This window comes from Tasmannia lanceolata, unplaced genomic scaffold (assembly GCF_043159265.1).
Source record: "Tasmannia lanceolata isolate RefF3 unplaced genomic scaffold, GAP_Taslan_0.1 ptg000013l, whole genome shotgun sequence".
Lineage (NCBI taxonomy): Eukaryota > Viridiplantae > Streptophyta > Magnoliopsida > Canellales > Winteraceae > Tasmannia > Tasmannia lanceolata.
The window spans coordinates 27,343,626-27,362,871 of NW_027518690.1; the positions used below are offsets into that span (position 1 = coordinate 27,343,626).

At 36.6% G+C, this 19,246-nt stretch overlaps 1 protein-coding gene and 1 long non-coding RNA gene across 4 annotated transcripts in view; both read left to right on the forward strand.

Annotated features, from left to right (window-relative positions):
• LOC143889984 (uncharacterized) overlaps positions 1-12,537 on the forward strand; it is a 28,120-nt gene extending 15,583 nt beyond the window's left edge. Inside the window, exons 4-9 of one of the 3 annotated variants that reach the window (XM_077394425.1) lie at positions 6,764-6,844; positions 6,936-7,022; positions 7,151-7,283; positions 7,363-7,434; positions 10,967-11,116; positions 12,116-12,537. In XM_077394425.1, the coding sequence (XP_077250540.1) occupies positions 6,764-6,844; positions 6,936-7,022; positions 7,151-7,283; positions 7,363-7,434; positions 10,967-11,116; positions 12,116-12,231 (639 nt within the window). In that variant the 3' untranslated portion in view covers positions 12,232-12,537. The remainder of the gene's footprint in view (positions 1-6,763; positions 6,845-6,935; positions 7,023-7,150; positions 7,284-7,362; positions 7,435-10,966; positions 11,117-12,115) is intronic. The other 2 variants (XM_077394426.1, XM_077394427.1) reach the window with 2 other exon arrangements.
• A 2,456-nt stretch (positions 12,538-14,993) lies between these two features.
• LOC143891385 (uncharacterized) lies at positions 14,994-19,014 on the forward strand. Its single transcript, XR_013255304.1, has 3 exons — positions 14,994-15,756; positions 17,926-18,777; positions 18,879-19,014. It is a non-coding gene; the product is annotated as an uncharacterized LOC143891385 (long non-coding RNA).
• The last annotated feature ends 232 nt before the right edge of the window (positions 19,015-19,246 follow it).

Genomic DNA, 19,246 nt, shown 5'->3' on the forward strand with positions numbered 1-19,246 from the left:
AGGAAAAGCGCCCACATACAGGAAAATGCATCATACCCCGTAGAAGTACTAACCTGGAAATACAGGGGCTAACTACTTGAGGTGGTCTTTCAGTATTTACAAGAAAACTTAAAGGTATCTTTAGGAAAAAAGATCATAGGAGGAGGAGACTGGTTGCTGACACTCAGAAGCTTCTTCAAAAGTTCGACACCTCTATTTTGCCAGCTATGTCAGGAAAGAAATCGGCACAGGGTGGAAATTCTCCGTCCGCCTAAGATTTTGCATATGAAGCTGGAGATATTGAGCTCCGAAAAGATTTTCGCTATAATGAAAAGCTTGCTAGAAAGGAGTTGCCTACCCCTTGTGAGACTTCTCTTAGCCAGTTAAAAAAGTGTTATGCCCAGCTAAAGAAAAACTCTACCAACAACACTTGTCTCGACCTTAACTCTGAATCGACAAGTGATAATGAATTGCACTTACCTCTCCTTGACCTCCCCATGTTCAGCAAAGTCCTAGAAAATGAAAGACGCTCCCGGTGGCGCCTCTGGGAGGAGGAAAGAAAGTCTGTTATCAAAGACCTGGAGAACAATCGATCCAACCCGAATCCTGAGGTAGCTGTTACCTCGGTCATTTCAGGACGGATTGAAGATCTGTATGCTGGGGGGCCAAGAGGACTAGTGGGGACTCTAAAGGTAAGGCAAGGCAGGTTGATGATAGCTCAGAAGGTTCAAGAAGTCGGGGATCGTTCTTGGAAAAATTCAAAGATTTGTTATCGATGGGGGATGTATTTGGGATTGAATATGATGAAGACTTGGGGGCAACCAAAGACATGTTTCTTGCAACGGAGGCAAGAGATAAGGAAGAGAAGAAGGTAAGAGAAAAACAAATTGAAAAGAAGATTGGAGAAGGTGTTTAAGTAACTAGGTTAGAAGATGGGTATTGACTTCTCCCTCAGTATAGTGTGTGATGGGGGTAATGAAGTTTTGATTTAATCTGATGGCTTTTGTTGAAGTTTCAGAATTTGGGTCGTAGAACCGTAGAGGGTAAGTTCCCTCTATAACCATTCAAGATATCTACTGTTTAATAGCTTTGTGATTTGTGTGTCATTATCCAGAAGTTTTCGATCTTCACTAGCCATAGCTTGAGAGATTCGTTATTTCGCTTAGGTTTCCCTGTCTGGATACTCTAGCTTTGCTATATTTTATTGGGGGTTTACATCAGACCTGGAGTTTTAGAATTTTAGATTGCAATTCTGCTCGTTTTAGAAGTTTGAAGTTTTTGTAGTTTTCAGAAATTTCAGTTTACCTGTAGTTTCAAGAGGTACTTGTTTAGAGGATCCAGAATTATGTGTAGTTCAAAAAGGTACAGACGAAAGTTTTGAAAGAATGCTATTAAAGATGTAAAAAATAGATACTATAGAATAGAGGAAAGGAAAAGTTTGTGTTTTTCTGCAACTTATTTTGGTTACTTTTGAATTGGTCTCGGGTGTGCCCGTGCCAATTCATCTTAATATTTTGTAATGCAGGTTGGGAATCCTGGTCCCGAATGCCATCTGAATATTAATGAAATGTCATTTTTCAAAAAAAAAGAAAAAAAGAAAAAAGAAGAGGCTGGGGAAGACCACAAACATTGAAACGATCAAGTTTAAGCGGAAAAGATGTAGGGCCTAAAGAAGACCATTTCAAAATAAAAAAAATGGCAAGATGTCTTAATATTATTATTTGAATGAAATTGGAGTTCACAATATTTTACAGGTTTATAATTGTGAAATAGTGGAAACTTGATAGACTTATTACCAAGTTTGTAACTGTGAAATAGTGGAAACGTAATAGACTTATTACATGAAGATAAAAATAACTGCATAACTAAAACACGTAAAATGCTTGACCATCCAAATGGAGACAGAGACAATGAAGGAGAAGAAAAGAATGCATAGAACACTTGATCATCAGAATGAGGACATGAAGGAAAAAGATATCAAGAATTCATTAGGAACTATAAATTTTTATGAGACACATCTAGCGAGATGATTCTTTGTTTGCAAATCATTCACAAGAACACAGGCGGGTATAAAGATAAAATTGTAGTATAATAAAAGGAAGAAATAGAGGCAAAGCGATCCTGGGAATGAGAACAGACAAGTTGTCATTCCCAATGGTCTCAAAATAAGGACAGATGGGGGACATATTGCCCATGTCATCATAGATATAGTGTTGGTGAATATCTATGACCCACGAAAATTCAAAGGGCCTAGTAAGTGAGAGGTCACCCATATTCATGGATTTAAATTTTGGTCAAAATGACCTAATTTCGGGCGAAATTGAAACCGAAATCTGAAATTTATTGATTTCGGCTGAAATTTAAAACAATGCCCGTATGATGAGCTAGAGCTGTAGTGAACTTCCAGAAGGTTGAGGATCCTATCTCTTGCTAGTGGGGTATAACGATATGGAGCTCGAGTTTCTGGAGCTCAAGGAAAGTACCGAGGCAGTGCAAGGAGAAGGCCTCCTTGAGTACTCAATGACCATCCTGTAATGATTGAATACGATAGGTATATGAGGACCTTGAATATAAATAGGCTACTTCTAGTAGTATTGTTGATATCAGTATACCTGGAGTCGTATTTAGGATTACGCTCCAAACAGGGGTGAGAGTAACAGTAGATGTAACATCATTAGGGACTCCACTCTTCACTTCATTATTTTCTACCTTTATCAGTTCATTTGGAGGAAAAGAAAGGCCTTGAAGGCGAACAAAAAGTCCCTGGACAAGTAGGATAGGGAGTATTTGACTCTTCTATAGGGAGAAAAAGTTTTGAGAGATATTGATAATAACAAGTGTTTGTGAAAACATAAGAAAAGAAGATAAGGATGTCTAAGAAAAATATGGAACTGATTTATGATGAGAGGGTTTCATTTTAAGAACAAGGGGATAAAGGAAGACCGCTCGAAATATGGGGTTTGGATAGTGCTTTGAGAAAGGATGAGAAGAAAAGGAGTTGTGTAGGGTTGGTAGTGGCATGTTTGAGCAGAAGATGGATGTTGGGTTTTGAAAAATATGTAAGGAGATGTTGCTAACTTGCACTTGTTTTGTACTTAGTTATGTGCTAAAATGCATGACTAACTTGACTGAATGGTATTGTGTTGTCTTTGTGCATGTAAAAATGAGAACATTAGTCAGTTGCTAACTTGCACCTTACTTAAGTGATGCTTTAGAAAGGTGAAGAATGGAGAAATAGGTGGAGATTAGTTTTACCGGAGATTTAGATATGAAAAAAAGGAGAGAAAAATGGGACGTACCTTGCTCAAGGTGAAAGTGTTTGGATATTAAACTCTTTGGTCTCCATCCTTTGATACCATGTAGATGCTTTTAATATGAAGAGCTACAACAGTACAACGATATAGAGAGATCTCTTAGTGTAAACTTCATTCTAATCTTTATTGATTTAGTGTAGGCTCTTTTTCTTTCAACCTAAAATAGGCGTAAAACAAATTTTATGCCCATTTACGTCAAATAAACTGAGCCATATAGGAGAAAATAGGTGGTATTTATACAAGTAGATGTCAAATGATTACTATACTAGCATTACATATTTTGACCAACTTTAACACCTTTTCTCCTCCCTCCCCCATCATAGCCACATTTACTTCTTCAAAACCAAACCAAGAAAGAGCATGTAAGAAGATACATAAGTAAAAAAAAAAAAAAATGAAAATTTGATAAGGGAAGATGCAAGTGTATACCTAAAGCTACAAAAATTAAATTTCCAGAATTGGTTAGGTATCTTCACCAAACAGAATATTGTGAGAAACAATTTTATTTTTTATTTTTAATTTTTTAAATGGCAAAATGGAAGGCATTTACGGGGAATGGAAAAATCTCCCCACTTTTTGCCCACCTTTGCTTCCCTTTTACAGGGATACTCCGAGTTTGAAAGAAAAATTTAATTATAAGACCTTGTAGCTTACTATTTTGGAATAAATTCAATGATCTTTATTGGTCGATTTTAGTTTCTCTTCATACTCTTCTGTTCTTTACCTTGAAATCTGAGAGCATGTAATCAAACAATTTATTGATATAGGAAAAGGGAAAATACCGACAAAGAGGAGAGGAAACTATAAAACCTGAAATTTGAATTTTTAAAGAAATGGTGAATCTTTCATTTTAGGCATTTCGCTGCAAACAAAAAGATCTGTATTGATTTTATTTTTTCACTTCTGTACTATTTTTTTCATCAATTGGAGATGCTGTAATGTAACACTTCCAATATGAGAGAGAGAGAGAGAGAGAGAGAGAGAGAGAGAGAGAGAGAGAGAGAGAGATTGTACCGGTTGTCAAAGGTGATTTAGTTTCGCACCCGGTAGAGGGAAAAAAGGGGTGAGTTTATCATCTCGACAACAAAATCATGGAAAGTTTGGAAAGCTTTAGGGCTGTGTGAACTGTGGATACCTAGATTTTATAATCCATGTAGTTAGATTTCTACATGATGGAGTGAATGGGGGAAGAGAAGGTGAGAGGAGAGGAGAAGAGAGATAGACAATGGTATGAAAGGGAGAAGCCAAAGTTGCATTCTCCCTCGCCCACGATTTCATTTATATATTAAATATAATACAAATTACCAGTTTGCCTTTTAAATGGAGTGAATACATTCAACAGTCCCCCTCAAGATGGAATGCATATGTCATACATTCCTAGCTTGTTACAAGCATCCTTTAACTTAGCAGGCCCTAATGGTTTGGTGAATACATCTGCAAGCTGGTCTGCTGATTGAGTAAACATGGTACTTATTTCTCTTCTTTGGATTTTCTGACCAATGAAGTGGCAATCCACTTCAATGTGTTCGGTTCGTTCATGGAAGACCGGGTTGGTAGCGATCTGAATGGAATATTTGTTGTAACAATATAATCGTGCTGAATCTGAAGGTGGAAAACCAATTTCTGATAGAAAGGACCGCAACTAAATCAATTCTCCACTTGTATCTGACATAGCACTGTATTTTGCTTCCGCACTTGACTTAGACACAATGTCTTGCTTCTTACTTCTCCAAGACACCATATTACCTCCAACAAAGGTACAGTAACCCGTTGTGGACTTCCTATCTATTGGAGACCCCTCCCAATCTGCATCAGCGAACCTGTTTACTCTCTCTTATGGCCATTTTTGTTAAAACATAAGCCTTTCCCAGGTGTACCCCAAGTATTTGACAATCTAAATAAATGCTGCCCAATGGGATGTGCGAGGAGAACTTGTAAACTGACTAACTATCCCTGCAATGAATGAGATATTAGGACGGGTAACTGTCAAATAAATCAATTTTCCAACAACCTTCTGTATCAACCTGGATCATCCAACAGGTCTCCCTAATCTAGAAGGAGCTTCACATTCGGATCCATAGGCATAGATGTTGGTTTTATCCCCAATGAACCTATTTCCTTTAGAATATCCAAAACATAGTTACCAGGGTGGGAAACGAATTCGGGAAACGAAACGTGAAATGGAAACGGGAAACGCATGAAAAAAAATATAAGGAAACGAGAAACGTCTTAGGAAATGATGTTTTTTTTCCAAAATGATTTTCGTAAGTTCCACACATGTTTCCTACACGTTTCATATGCATTTTTTACGAGTGTTGCATATGTTTATCACACGTTTACACATTATTTACATAAGTTTTCCATATGTTTCCCATGTCTTTCAGAAACATTTCTCCAATTTTGTATCATACTTTGGAAACGTTTCCGAAACGTGTTTCCCTCATTTTAGGGGAAACAAGTTTCCCAACCGCGAGAAATGCGTTTTAGGGGAAACGGGTTTCCCACTCGCCCAAGGAGTTTCCGACAACTATGATCCAAAGTATAGTTTCTCTATGACCATAACGAGAATGTGCTACCCCGATTCCAAGGAAGTATCTGAGAACACTCAAGTTTTTTATTGAAAATTGTCCTTGTAGGAAAGTCTTTAATCTCTGTATGCTCTCTTTGTCATTTCATGTGATCACAATGTCATCCACATAAACTATCAAGAAGATATATCTAGCAGTGGACTGGTAGCTGAAAGCAGAGTGATCAACAACACACTGCTTCATGCCAATGCGCAGAACTGCATCACTGAACCTTCCAAACCAACCCTTGGAGATTGTTTCATCCCATAAATGGCTTTCCTAAGGCGACAAACAGAGGAGAATTGGATTTTACTTACAGCATGAATGGAAGTGACGATCCAGGTCTCGCTTCTCTTTGGAATCCTGGATTTTAAGAAATCCAGTTTTTAGAAATCTCTCCCCCATCCTGAGAGAGATTTCTAAAACCTGGAAACATGACAATATCATACTCTCTTGCTCGACGGAAAGAAGGGCGAGAAATCAAAAAACAACGGAGGGTCTCCTTCTCTTGTCTCCCATCTAGGATATTGATGAAATCCAAGATTCTAATATCCGCGTATCCAAACGGCCCCTTAATGAACTTAAGTTTTATGATTCATGATTTTTTTTCAAGAAAGAAAAGTGGTAATTGGATGATTGGAAATACAAAACCACCAGTCTTTGCAATTGTTTCTTTCTTTTGTACTCTTCTTGACTTTACTCTTTCTCACTTTACTCACCTCCATCCTTTATTCTAAAACCTAAGCAGGATCATTCTTTCCTTTTTTTTCATTATATGCTTCTTATATTGGTAAATTGTTTAAGGTAATTCAAATTTTCTGAAGGACTGGATTGACCAATGGTAATCACCTTTTGGGCTTGAACTTGGATCTCTTGTTGATTTTTTCTCAAATTTGCGGTTAGGTGGATCTAGAAAGTCTAATAATGGCAAGGAAACTGAGTATTCTTGTCGTCGGACAAGATGTTCTCAAAACGAACAATGAGGTTTGACTGCAATCCTTCTCTTATCTTGTACTTATGAGCTATTCAAAAAAAAAAAAATATTGTACTTATGAGCTTGTCTTTGTATAACCAGGTGGGATCAAAATGCACGATTCTTACTGATATTTACTGTGAGGATGCTTACAATCTAGTTCAGACCCCCTATTTGAAGAAATTGTTGGTAGTTTAGCTTACAAAATGCTGTTGTTTTATTACACTTTTTAATTGTCCTATATTACCTTTCTAACCCAAAGACTCTTATATTTTTATGTGTATTTTTTGGCTTTTAAGATCTCACCCTGTTTCCAGCTTGCAGGTATTCTTTTAGATACAGATAACTTGAATGTTTCCTCTAAATTATCTACGAATAGAGATAGAGAAGCAGTACAGTTGCTGTTGGTTGGTTCAACCCCAAATCACAGACATGCCCTTTTTGATCAATGTATGTTTATCTACTAAAAATACATGAAATATTCTGTAATTTTAAAACTTTAAATTTAAATTTTCTGTTTTTCATCTAGTGATGGAAGATCATCGGGATAACTCTTTTCTGGATACTATGCGGAAAAATTATGGTAAGCCCTCTATTGCAAGTAAGTCATTCTATTACTCTTTGTATATATAAACTGATTTCATGCTTCTGATGCAATTGGTTTAACCAGTTGTGTTGACGATTTTATCCTACTGAGTCATCCACCAAGTCAGTAAACTCATCCAAGTCAATGATAATCAGAGTGACGTAGGCTAGGGAAGAGAAATAGAAGAAAAAGGAGAAAATAAGAAGAAGAAGAAGAAGAAGAAGAAGAAAAAGAGAAGGAGAAAAATAGAAGAAGAAGAAAGGAGAAGAAGAGGAGAGGAAGAATAGAGGGGAAGGAGGAGAGGAAGAATAGAGGGGAAGAAAATAAGAAATATGGGGGAGAAATTCTCAATCGATCTTTAATCATCAAGAACTAATATTTCCTAATACATGAGGCCTATATATAGGCAATGGAAATAAAATTCCATGGAAAATAAATAAATCCCTAATTTCTAAATAACATAGAAAATAAAAGCCCTAAAAAACTAAAAACATGAAAATATAAATCCTTGAAACTAAATACCATGGTAATAAATCCCTAAAGGTCCTAGCGAGCAAATATGTAACTTACTGGCCTACAATCCGCATCACAGAGTCTAGCCTATTAAAACTCATTTGACTTGGACACTCGCTGAGTCCATCTCCAAGTGAAGTTTTTGAGTATTTAAGTTTTAACATTGGTCTATAGTACTAAATATATATGCAATTTAGAGTACTTGTGTAGGAAATCAGTTCCCAAAATGGGCTAGATCAATATGGTCCTGGGTAGGCAACCAAATAAGTGTTTAATACAGTGAGGAGGTCCATTCTCAAAACCGGTGAGTATTCATATCACTTCCTAAATAAAATCAATATATATATATATATATATATATATTGTGTTTTGTTTGTGACGACGATAACATTGGCCTTTTCATGAGCATTCTAATTCAAAAAATCTATGAAGTATTTTAACATATGATGCCCTTGTTTTGAAAAACAGGGCTAGATACCATATGATTAATCCTCTAATAAATTAACATGAAATAAAGAAGATTCGCTAGAAAATACATCTTATTCACTTTTTTATTCTAAATAAATAAATTAGTTCCCAATTCCAAATAATTATCTAGCCATAAGAACCACCCTACAACTATAAAATATCTAAGATGCCCCAAACAAAACAACATAGGCATGTACTTTAAGAACAACCAAGAAAACCTTAATAAGCCAACCATGTTACCAACATGTGCTACATTCATAATGAAGAAATTCTCAAATCAAACTTAGTCACAGGTTGATAAACATTGTTTTGTGCCAGATTCTGTTAGCTGATTAGCTCATTATGTTCTAGAAGGCATTTCATTCTAACGCGAAAACAAAATGCTAAAATATATGGATCGATTTAAATTTGGTAAATAGTAATGAAGATTTTTTTTAAAGATATACTTTCATCTTATTTGGTTTTGATTTCATTCATCTAGGTGAAGTTTTGAAGGAATCCAACATTATAGCTTTTATTTTTTATTCCAATCAGAAGTTGTGTTGTTTAGGATTCCGATCATCCAGGGCTTATTAAAGTCCTTTAAAATAATCGGTCAAGGATTTGAGAACTGAAAGGGTGACTTCCCAGAATGAAAGTGAAAACTTGCAAATTAATTGGTAATGTTTGGCATTATCCTATTCTGTTCAGATGTTCAATTGATGGGAAATCAGTATCAGTACATCTATGAATAATTTCAACTTCGGTTGCATATTGTCCCTCGTATCATTAGAGGCATATTCCTCCAAACAACAAAAAAAAAAGGAGATGCAAATAAGTCATTTAATTTCTGATTCCATGGTTATTCACCACATGATTAGCAAGTCCACAGCTTTTTCTTCATTAAATATTTTGTTAATATCTGATCTAGTAACTCTTGTTGATGGCTCCTCTACCGTGTGGTTGGATTCGGCACTATTCATACCCCTCCTGTCTTTGGTTACCTTGTAAGTTGCTAGTTTTCCCAGTATATTTCTAAATGATGTTAGGTTGAAGAATAGCCTCATCACTATAACCTTCTTAGTACAGTCGATGAGAAAATCATCTACTCTGGGATCCAAGAACAAAACTGCATGTTAGGTGCAAGGTTTTAAATTTCGCCCGAAATGCCAAAATTTTGGCCAAATTTTAAGTTTGATTTTTTAAAGAAAATTTCCATTTTTTCCGGAATTTTTAAAAAACTGAAATTTGTTTTCATTTACATAATTTCAGCAGAAACCAACACCGTAACCCACATTTCAATCCTTGGTTAGGTTATTGAGTTCTAGATCCAAATCATCAAAAGTTCGTGCCTATATTATGCTTGCTTCTGTGTTGGAGATACATATCAAATTGGGAATATTGTTATCTGGAAATGTCTTTGAGTATAAGATTTGGAGGAGCAGATTACGACGACTTTAAAGAATTCTTAATGACCTGCATAAAGATTCTTGTGTGTGTCACAATAGTCACATGACATCATATTGTCATGTCATGCTAACAAACCATATTGAATCAACAATTCATGACCATAAAAAATTTATTTTCCAGAGAAACAAAGACATTCAAGAAAGACAGAGTCCGGTTGGTGGCATAATAACCACATTTATCTCATAATCCATACTAATGTCTTTTCAACAAGAATTCAGTGCACAGTAGTTCTGTTAGGGAAGTTTTTGAATGGTAACTTTTAATCACTCAATATCTCTTAGACTGAAAATTGGGCGCTATTGTGTGTTTCACTTGTCAACGATACATTACTTGTTTTGTTGTCATTTATTTTATGATAATAAATATCGATGAAACTTCTGAAGCCCAATTTTCAGTGTCACTTTGTTTCTTTACTTGTCCCTCTGAAATATACGTACTCATCTATGCATATTTCATGGGGCAAATATGAACCTATTCTCTACAAGGTGAGGTGTCTTACTATTTTTCGATGCATGTGCAACACAACCATGTTTGTAGCAACACAGGGATTGTCTATTGATTTTGCTTTTTGCTGTTTGGACATAGTAAGTGTCATATGTATATTATTTATCAGAATTAATTATTCACACTCAACAAAAACTATTCCTACTTTCTTTGAATATGAATTCTTCCTCCATATTTCGTATTATATCTCCTATTATACTATTGCTTCTGAAATTCCCCTAAAAGTTTGTCCTTTGCCTTCTTTAATATACTATATTATACTAAATTAGTCAAATGATATTGTCAATAAAAGCATTGGAATTTCATATGTATGTGAACTATTTTCATGAATCGCCAAATTTAATACTTATATTACATTTGGGGCATAAGCATTCTTCTTTTTCTTAATCATGCCTCTAAAGTTGACTTTTGCATTGCAGATAAGTCTTTTGTATCTAAGAAAAATTAATGGAAATAATGATGAGATAGTATACCTTTCGATTGTTTGGTGAAAACTTCAGTTGTCTTGATAATTCCTAAGATTTACACTGGATCATGAGTGTATATATTGCAATCATTCGCTGTGAAAACAGAACATACAAAATGAATATAACTTAATTTGATATGGTGACAGGCAATGATGAAAATGGATCACCCACCGAGCATAGGGTTTCAGTTAGAAAGTCGGTCTCCAATTCTTACCAAGAAATCAACATGGGAACTTCAGATGCAACTCGTGGTGTTGTGAAAAACATAAAGACTAAACCAGTTTCACCAAAATCAGGTAAAACATCAGCCTTCTTTGGAATCCAAAGCAGAAACATATTTTTCTTAGATAATTATTTTCCAAGTTCTCGTTGATTTACAAATTATGGGAAATGATATTTCCACCCCCCTTTCCTGCATTTCACCCCTTTTATTTGTCATGTCCTAAAAATAACCGCATTCCCAACCCGCTTTTTTCCTTGAAATAAAGTCATTTGTTAGTAAAGACAAATAAAAGGGACTGGAAATGCTCGAAAAGCGGGTAGAAATGTCATTACCTTAAAATTATTAATTCACATTTCATTTACTTAAGAAGTTCTATATGTTATCTAAAATATTGTGATATGGAAATAAGTAAAATATACACATATTGCTCAATACTGTTTGTCACATGCTCTAGCTCTGCTTTGCCAAGTTAACACTTAAAATATACATGTGAAAACACATTTTAAAGCTATTAGTTTTTGGAATTCCCCTTCATGATATGCAGCCACTCATCAAATGGAGCTACATTTGGAAATTAACGAATTGGAGAAGCGAAAACAAAAAAAGGGCTACAACTATCAAAAGCAGAGGGGGGGAAAATCTGCTCACCAAATGAGGGATTCAAGAGTTTTTGTTTACGTAAAAAAAAATAAAAACTGTACCATAACTTATGACCTTAAGCTTCTAGGAATTATCAGATTGCGAAGTGGGAGAGGTGCATATGGGATAATTCAATGTGATTAGTAATAAATCAAATGTTTATGTATTGTTTTTTTTTTGAATGGTTATGTAGATTAGGTCAATAACTTGAGAAGAAGAATGAATTGGGTTTTCATAAATGAATCTAGTAAGATATCCAGGAATAATCTTGTCAGTTTCAAAACCTGGATGAAGTAGGTGAGGTGAATTAAGGTTCAAAATATGTTGTTCATAGCATGAATTTTACACTTGTTCATACTAAAGATACCAACACTTATGTATACTAATACAACTTTTAGTTTGATTTGCATGATGTTTCTCCTTTTGGTTACAGCTCAAAGGAATTCAACAACTCAAGCACCAGTACCGGCAGCAACACAGGAAGCACAACCTGCTCCTCGTGGCAAGAATAAGAACTTTTTTGCAAAACTTTTTGGTTTTGGTAAATGATATGAGAGGCTTCCCAACATCTGGGTTTTTATTCAAAATTATTCTTCAACATCACAAGTTGAATACAGAGGCCCTGAAAGTAGTCTGGCAAAAAAAAAAAGTGACCTTGCAGGAACTAAATTGATTGAATACTTACATCAGAGTACATGTTTCCCATGACATTTTCCCCTCATTTCTTGATTATTGTTACTAGTTCTTTTGCTTCAGACAAATAATATGCTTGGAGATAATAGCCATTTTACACCGTTTGTAATATGTTTGATGAAATAAAATCTCCAATCTAAGATGAGAAATCCAAACAATAAACTCAGATATTATTCCATCTAAACTACTTTTTTTTTTTGAAATGGCTTTTTTTTATGTTCATATCTGAACTTCTAATTATTATTCTTATGCATTATTCTTTTCAATGTGAAATTATTGTAGTTTAGACTCTCTGGGCCTGATATGGGTAGCCTAAAGTTGCAAACCTCGCATTGAGCCATGGGTTTTAAGGATAGTCTGTTAATGCATTTCTTGAAGAAAAATTATATTATCACAGTTTTGATTGAAAAAACTCATGGTTGGAATAGACATAGGGGTGCAACTCGGGTCGGGTTGAGTTGCCCAAGCCTCAACCCTAACCCAACTTGAAATTAAATCGGGTTCCCTTTTTCCTACCCAAACCCAACCCAACCCAACCCAAGCTGAAATCGAATTGAAGCCGTAGGGTTCGAGTTGTGCCCGACCCAAGTAGCATCTCTAAAAGAGTTAGACAATGATTGTCTTGGCCCCATGAATAGACAGGCCTCTACATTTGCAATGATAGAAATTGTAAAGATGATATCAAATATCACATGCAGATCAAATGATCCAAATAATAATAACCTAGTTTGGTGAATATGAAATCAAATCCTGTACTAGTGTGCTTTGTGCGTACTCGAAATATTCTTTACTTCTTAACTGAATTGATACATGTATACACTCGTTTTTGAATTCAAAATCGGTCATAAGAGATCGAGTTACTGGGATGATGACCTGGCCAGATAGGATCAAAGGAGTTACATGCCGGATGTCATTATCTAAAAGGTGGAGGCAACTATTAGAGTTAGTGCCCTAAAATCCAGTGTAAATTGATTGAATATCAATAAAGTTTTTATTTCATGACAATATTGGGTATTGTTATTTGAATATGTGAGATGTGCTTGTAATATTGACACATATTTGTCCTTAGGTAGCAAAGTAGGAACGCCATGCTTAGAGATTCACATATCTCAGAAAGTAAGAAGATATGAAATTCCGGTTCTTTGCAAACCTTAAAGGTTCGTAGTTGGGGACAAGATTGGACATCTTCTCCTGTATATAACTAACACCAATCTAGCCTACATGCACGTGTCATGGAGTGGCTTATCTCAGTCACTCAGGTAGTTGACCCTAAGCTAGAAGAGTGGGTGTGACGATGGGATGACGCACTAAACAGGATCATATTAGACTAGCCCGTAGACAGGAGATAGTAAGGCTAGTCTACCAGACAAGACCCTTTACATGTCCTTTGACCTGAGGGATCATATTAGTCTGTGGGGCACATCTTTCTTTCTTGGTCTATCTAATAGTGGTTCCACCAGTGATCACTCAAGGGTAGTACTGGAATGTTTGATAAACTTACGAGATTAATAAGAATACTCGACATGGGATTCTTCGCTCAAATTATTGGGAATCATCTACAGTTTTTGTCAAGAGCAGTAGACCTGTGATATTACCTGGCCAGGTGGATTTGATAAAAGGTTTATCAAAACTTTTTACAAATGCATCTGCGGGTCAAAACTGCGTTATTAAACGGTATACCAAGAGTGGACCCAGGGGGTGAATACAGTCCACCCTTCGTAGGACCCAACTCGATAGATGAGGAATGGAGAAGGGACTTGCACATATTGGATGTGGTTAGGGGTAAGATGGTTTGACGATTATCTTCAAGGTTATGTCGCGATGGAGGCCACTGGCTCATTGCGATTGTAGCGTTGCCTACGGAGCAAGATCGCAGTGGGGCTGCTTATTCGGTTCTGTATGATCTAGCGTTAAATCCCTGCAACGATGTATCTATTGGATACGGGTCCCGCATTTATTGGATTGCAAATGCGAACTAATTTCACGGCATTTGATGCTAATAAAAAGATAAAGATAAAGATAGTCCGAATGGTGTATATGCACTAAAGGGCAAAAGCGGAATGCAAAGTTGGTTAAATGTTGACCAGGGGCATTTTGGGGATTAAAGAATAATTTGGTTGGAGCTTTTTTCCTATTGGGTAGGAAGTTTTTGTCTTATTTTGATTAAACGGATTTAATATTTTCAATGGAATTATAAAGGAATCCATATAGGACGAATTTGGGGTGGGACCCATTCTTATAAAAACGCCCATGTATTTTCGACATATAAACTTCCGATTGCTTTTTATAATAATACAAGGATGAATATAATTGGAAAGAGAAAGTCACCACATTGATACTCTTTTGAATAAAGGCATCAACACTTGCCAACACTTGCCAAATTGAGAAAACCAATTGATGTTCGTTCTTTTTTCTTGCATGCATTGAGAAAAGCAAAACGCAAAGTTGCTTTATTGTGTTGACTTGAAAAGAAATGTTCATATCTTTATTGCTAACTTTAGATGGCATGTTATGGTAACATGCCACATACATCAAGAAAGAAAACGTTCCAGTTTTTATGTATAAAATTATGCATGCTGCTGTTTGGAAAAGGATTTTATATATTGAACACACAGTAACAAACGTGAGAAGGTGTGTGGCCGCTCTCTCACTACTCTTATCAGAAATTGTGAGAAGCTAAAAGAAAGCTCTAATGAAATTTAATTCTCCCCATTAGTGCTGTTCTAAACAGCCCACATGGAAGAGCAAAAGTTGTTCTTCTACCCCTTGTGCAAGACAAGGAATCCATCGGTTCGACTTGCGGTGCTACAACGATCGGATCGTTCATAGCCGTTATATATAGAACCCACAGTAACAAACGTGAGAAGGTGTGTGGCCTCTCTCTCTCTCTCTCTCTCTCTCACTACTCTTCTCAGAAATTGTGAGAAGCTAAAAGAAAGCTCCAACAAAATTTAATTCTCCCCATTAATGATGTTCTAAACTACCCACATAGAAGAGCAAAAGTTGTTCTTCTACCCCTTGTGCAAGATAAGGAATCCATCGGTTCGACTTGCGGTGCTACAACGATTGGATCGTTCGTGGTGGCCGTTATATATAAAACACACAGTAACAAACATGAGAAGGTGTGTGACCTTTCTCTCTCTCTCTCTCACTACTCTTATCAGAAATTGTGAGAAGCTAAAAGAAAGCTCCAACGAAATTTAATTCTCCCCATTAGTGCTTTTTTAAACAGCCCACATAGAAGAGCAAAAGTTGTTCTTCTACCCCTTGTGCAAGACAAGGAATCCATCGGTTTGACTTGCGGTGCTACAACGATCGGATCGTTCGTGGCCGTTCGAGGAGTAGATCACGCAGAGTGTTTTCTTCGATTCAACAACTGAGGTACTTGTTCTATATTTAATTTCAATCACTATCATATCAACTAGACCCTAGGTATCCTGGTTTAAAGGGCAAAATGTTCAGAAATTTTTTGTTCTACGCGGTTTCATGTTCCGCTGCGCGTAGGGATTTTGCTCGATGGTTACGACCCTTCTAACAAGTGGTATCAAAGCTAATTAGGGAATAGATTAGGAGGCTAACAAACCAAAGATAGATCATGTTGGATATCCGCTGTGAGTCCGGACGTTTATCCCGGCTATCCGAGGTTCCTACCTTTTGTGTGCTTAATAGACTTAGGTACTGATGTGTAAAGATCAGCAGAAACGATCCATTCGCTAGAATGTTTGTGATGGTTTCTTTATATGGTTGGATAGTATATTCGAATACGATTCCAACGCATAAAGAATCATCGAATTCCGACGGGCGGATTGAGAGATATGAATTTTTGAAGTTGGATCTTGTTTGCTGATTTTTAATGCGAAAAATTGCAACGGGTTTTTTCCGTAGTGCCCAAACAAGTTTGGAAAGTCTATAACCAGGTATAGATCTTTCAAAAATTGTCTTGGGTTGATCCTAGCATGATCAGAACCTGCTAAGGTCTCCCGAACAATTAGATCCCATTGAAACTTGTTCAAAAGGTCATGCTATTCGGAAGTGTTCTCGGTAAACAACTTTTTGTGTTTTTCTCAACCAAACGGATTTGTTTTCGCACGAAATTTTTATGGTGGTTTATCTGATGTTAAAAATGGTTTCTAAGATGTTTTCATGGAAATAAGTGCCATGGCTTGTTAATTAAAAAATTGATTAACGTGTCTTAAGTGCGAATCAATCGCTATTGGTGAATTTGGGCAAAAAGGGATGTTGGACCTCTATTCATGAACAAGATTTATGGGTTAATTATTTGTAGATGTGCTGATGTGTTCTCTTTTCATATTAATGGTTTGTAATGATTAAAGTCCGCAATGTATTTAATTTAATTTTATGGATTCACTCCCTTTGGGCAGTTGGGCGGATGACTGGTTTCCCATGGAGATTTTTATCATGATGTATAGATTATCTAGGCTAGTATAGGACTCTAGAGTAGTTTATTTTCATGTTTATTGAAGACCATAAAAGGATGAGATCGCTCTCTTAGAGATGGTGGATAGATCATTTCAATCGTGGCATGGAGATGCTCCAGATGGTCTAGCGGATGGAGGCGGTGTTCGATTCAATCTAGGAGAACTAGTATGCTGATGTTGCTGATGTTGTTTGTCTTATTATTTGAGGCAAATTTCAGACTTATACCCCTTGCAAAATTCGCCTTGAGGTCAGTGGATTTTTCCTTGTGCGAAAGCATTAAGTTGCCCAAATTCACTCTTAATTTGGTAATATGGTATTGTAGGGATTCCCTTATTCAATTAAGGTCAGTGGGATGATCCCTATAATCCAAAATACCTTATTGAGCTTATTGATGTGTTTGTTATTGTTTCATGGTTTGGTTGGATGCTTTCATGTGATGGATTCTTTGCTTTATGTTGGATGATGTATGTTTACTTTCCCATGTGATGGTTGTTATTTACACCATGCATGTAATAATCTAACACTCCCAAAGAAAATGACCCTCTTAATTGATATTAAGTTGTGAATGGAGCTTGAATTGAAATGATTAAACTCCATGGCCTTCCATAGCCATCTAATGGTTGGCTAGTCTAAAGGGTAGAATGGTGATATGTCAAAGCAGAAGCTGATTTTATTATTTAGACTAGAGTAACCATTAGATTCCTACAAGGATAAGGGCAATGTGCAAAATGCAGTGGTCATATGCCAAAGCAGAAGCCATTGTAGATTTGCATTAGTTTTTGAGGCGACGGGTCTAACTTAACGAAGCAAAGGGTATTGATGCCCAAAGGATAAACATACCGCGAGGCTTGGAGGCCAAAAACGAATTGGATATTATGTGAGACATAATGGATTAGAAGAATCCACTTATTCAAAAGTTTTACGAATAAGTTTCCAGTGCCCACTGGAGAAATCGTCGATTTCTCTTGATTCACAAGTTGAGGGGCCTGTGAATGAGACACACAATGGGCAAAACTATCGTAGATCGAAAACCTAGATCCGATGGAATCATAAAACTAATGTAATATGAGATGGTCGTTATGCTTACATATAAATTTTCTTTTGCTATAGGTTTGATGGCTTCCTTCAACCCATTAGCTAAGATTCTTGATGATAATAAGTTGACTGACCCAAACTACGTAGACTAGAAAAGGAACTTAATACTGGTGCTCACAGCCGCTACGGTTTACTGGGTTCTGACCACTGGTGAACCTGAATTGCCTGGTCCTGATGCTCCCCAAGGTGAAAGGGACAGAAAGCAGAAATGGCTTGATGATAATAAATTGGCAAAATGCTATATCATTGGCTCCATGTCCAATGTGTTGCAACAACAACATGTTGGAGTGGCTGTTGCCTCTGATATAATGCTAAATCTCAAGGAGATGTTTGGAGAGCACAGTCGCAGTGCTAGAATGATTGCGATCAAAGGCCTAGTATCCACAAAGATGGTAGAGGGAACCCCAGTAAAAGATCATGTTTTGAAAATGATGGGCTTCCTTAATGAGCTTGATGGCCTGGGTGCCATCATGGATGCTGAAACACAGGTGGATATTGTTCTGTTCTCCTTCTCTTCATCATTCAACGAGTTCGTGATGACCTATCACATGAACAAGTTGTCAATGACGTTGACAGAACTGTTGAATCATCTTCAATCAATAGAGGACCTGCAGAAAAAGAATAAGAAAAGTGCTTTCCTGGCAGAAGGTAGTGTACCTTGAGCACCCAAGCCGAAAGGTAAGGGAAAAGGGAAAAGAAAAGGCCAAGCCTCCAAGAAAAAGGTTCATATCGTCAAGAACAAGAAAACCTTTAAGAAAAAGTCAACCAAAGGCAATGATGCGTGCTTCCACTGTGGCAAGACTGGCCATTGGAAATGCAACTGTAGGAGCTACTTAGCAAGCAAGCAAGGCGACAAACATTCTCAAGGTATGTTTCAAGTTTTTGTTGCTGAAACCAATATGATTGGTCATGTCTTTTCCTGGTGTGTTGATACAGGTGCGACCTCACACATATGCAATATTTTGTAGGCATTCAGGAAAAGCAGAAGGGTGACTGAGGGCGAGCTCAACCTACAGGTTGGAACGGATGCAACGGTTGCAGTCCAAGCTGTAGGTGATTGCATTTTGGCATTCTCTGGCGGATATATACTATTAAAAGATTGTCTTTATGTACCTTTCATTAGAAGGAATTTGATTTATGTTTCTAAACTTGTTACTGATGGTTATTCGGTAGACTTCAACAAAACTTCTGTTTTGATTAAAAAGGAAAATTCCTCTATTGTGAAAGGTACAATGGCAAATGGTTTGTATTTAATACTCCTTAGAGAACGTAACCAATATTGAGAATGTTTAAAGTGTTAATGCAAGGAACACTGTAATTCCAACACACCTTTGGC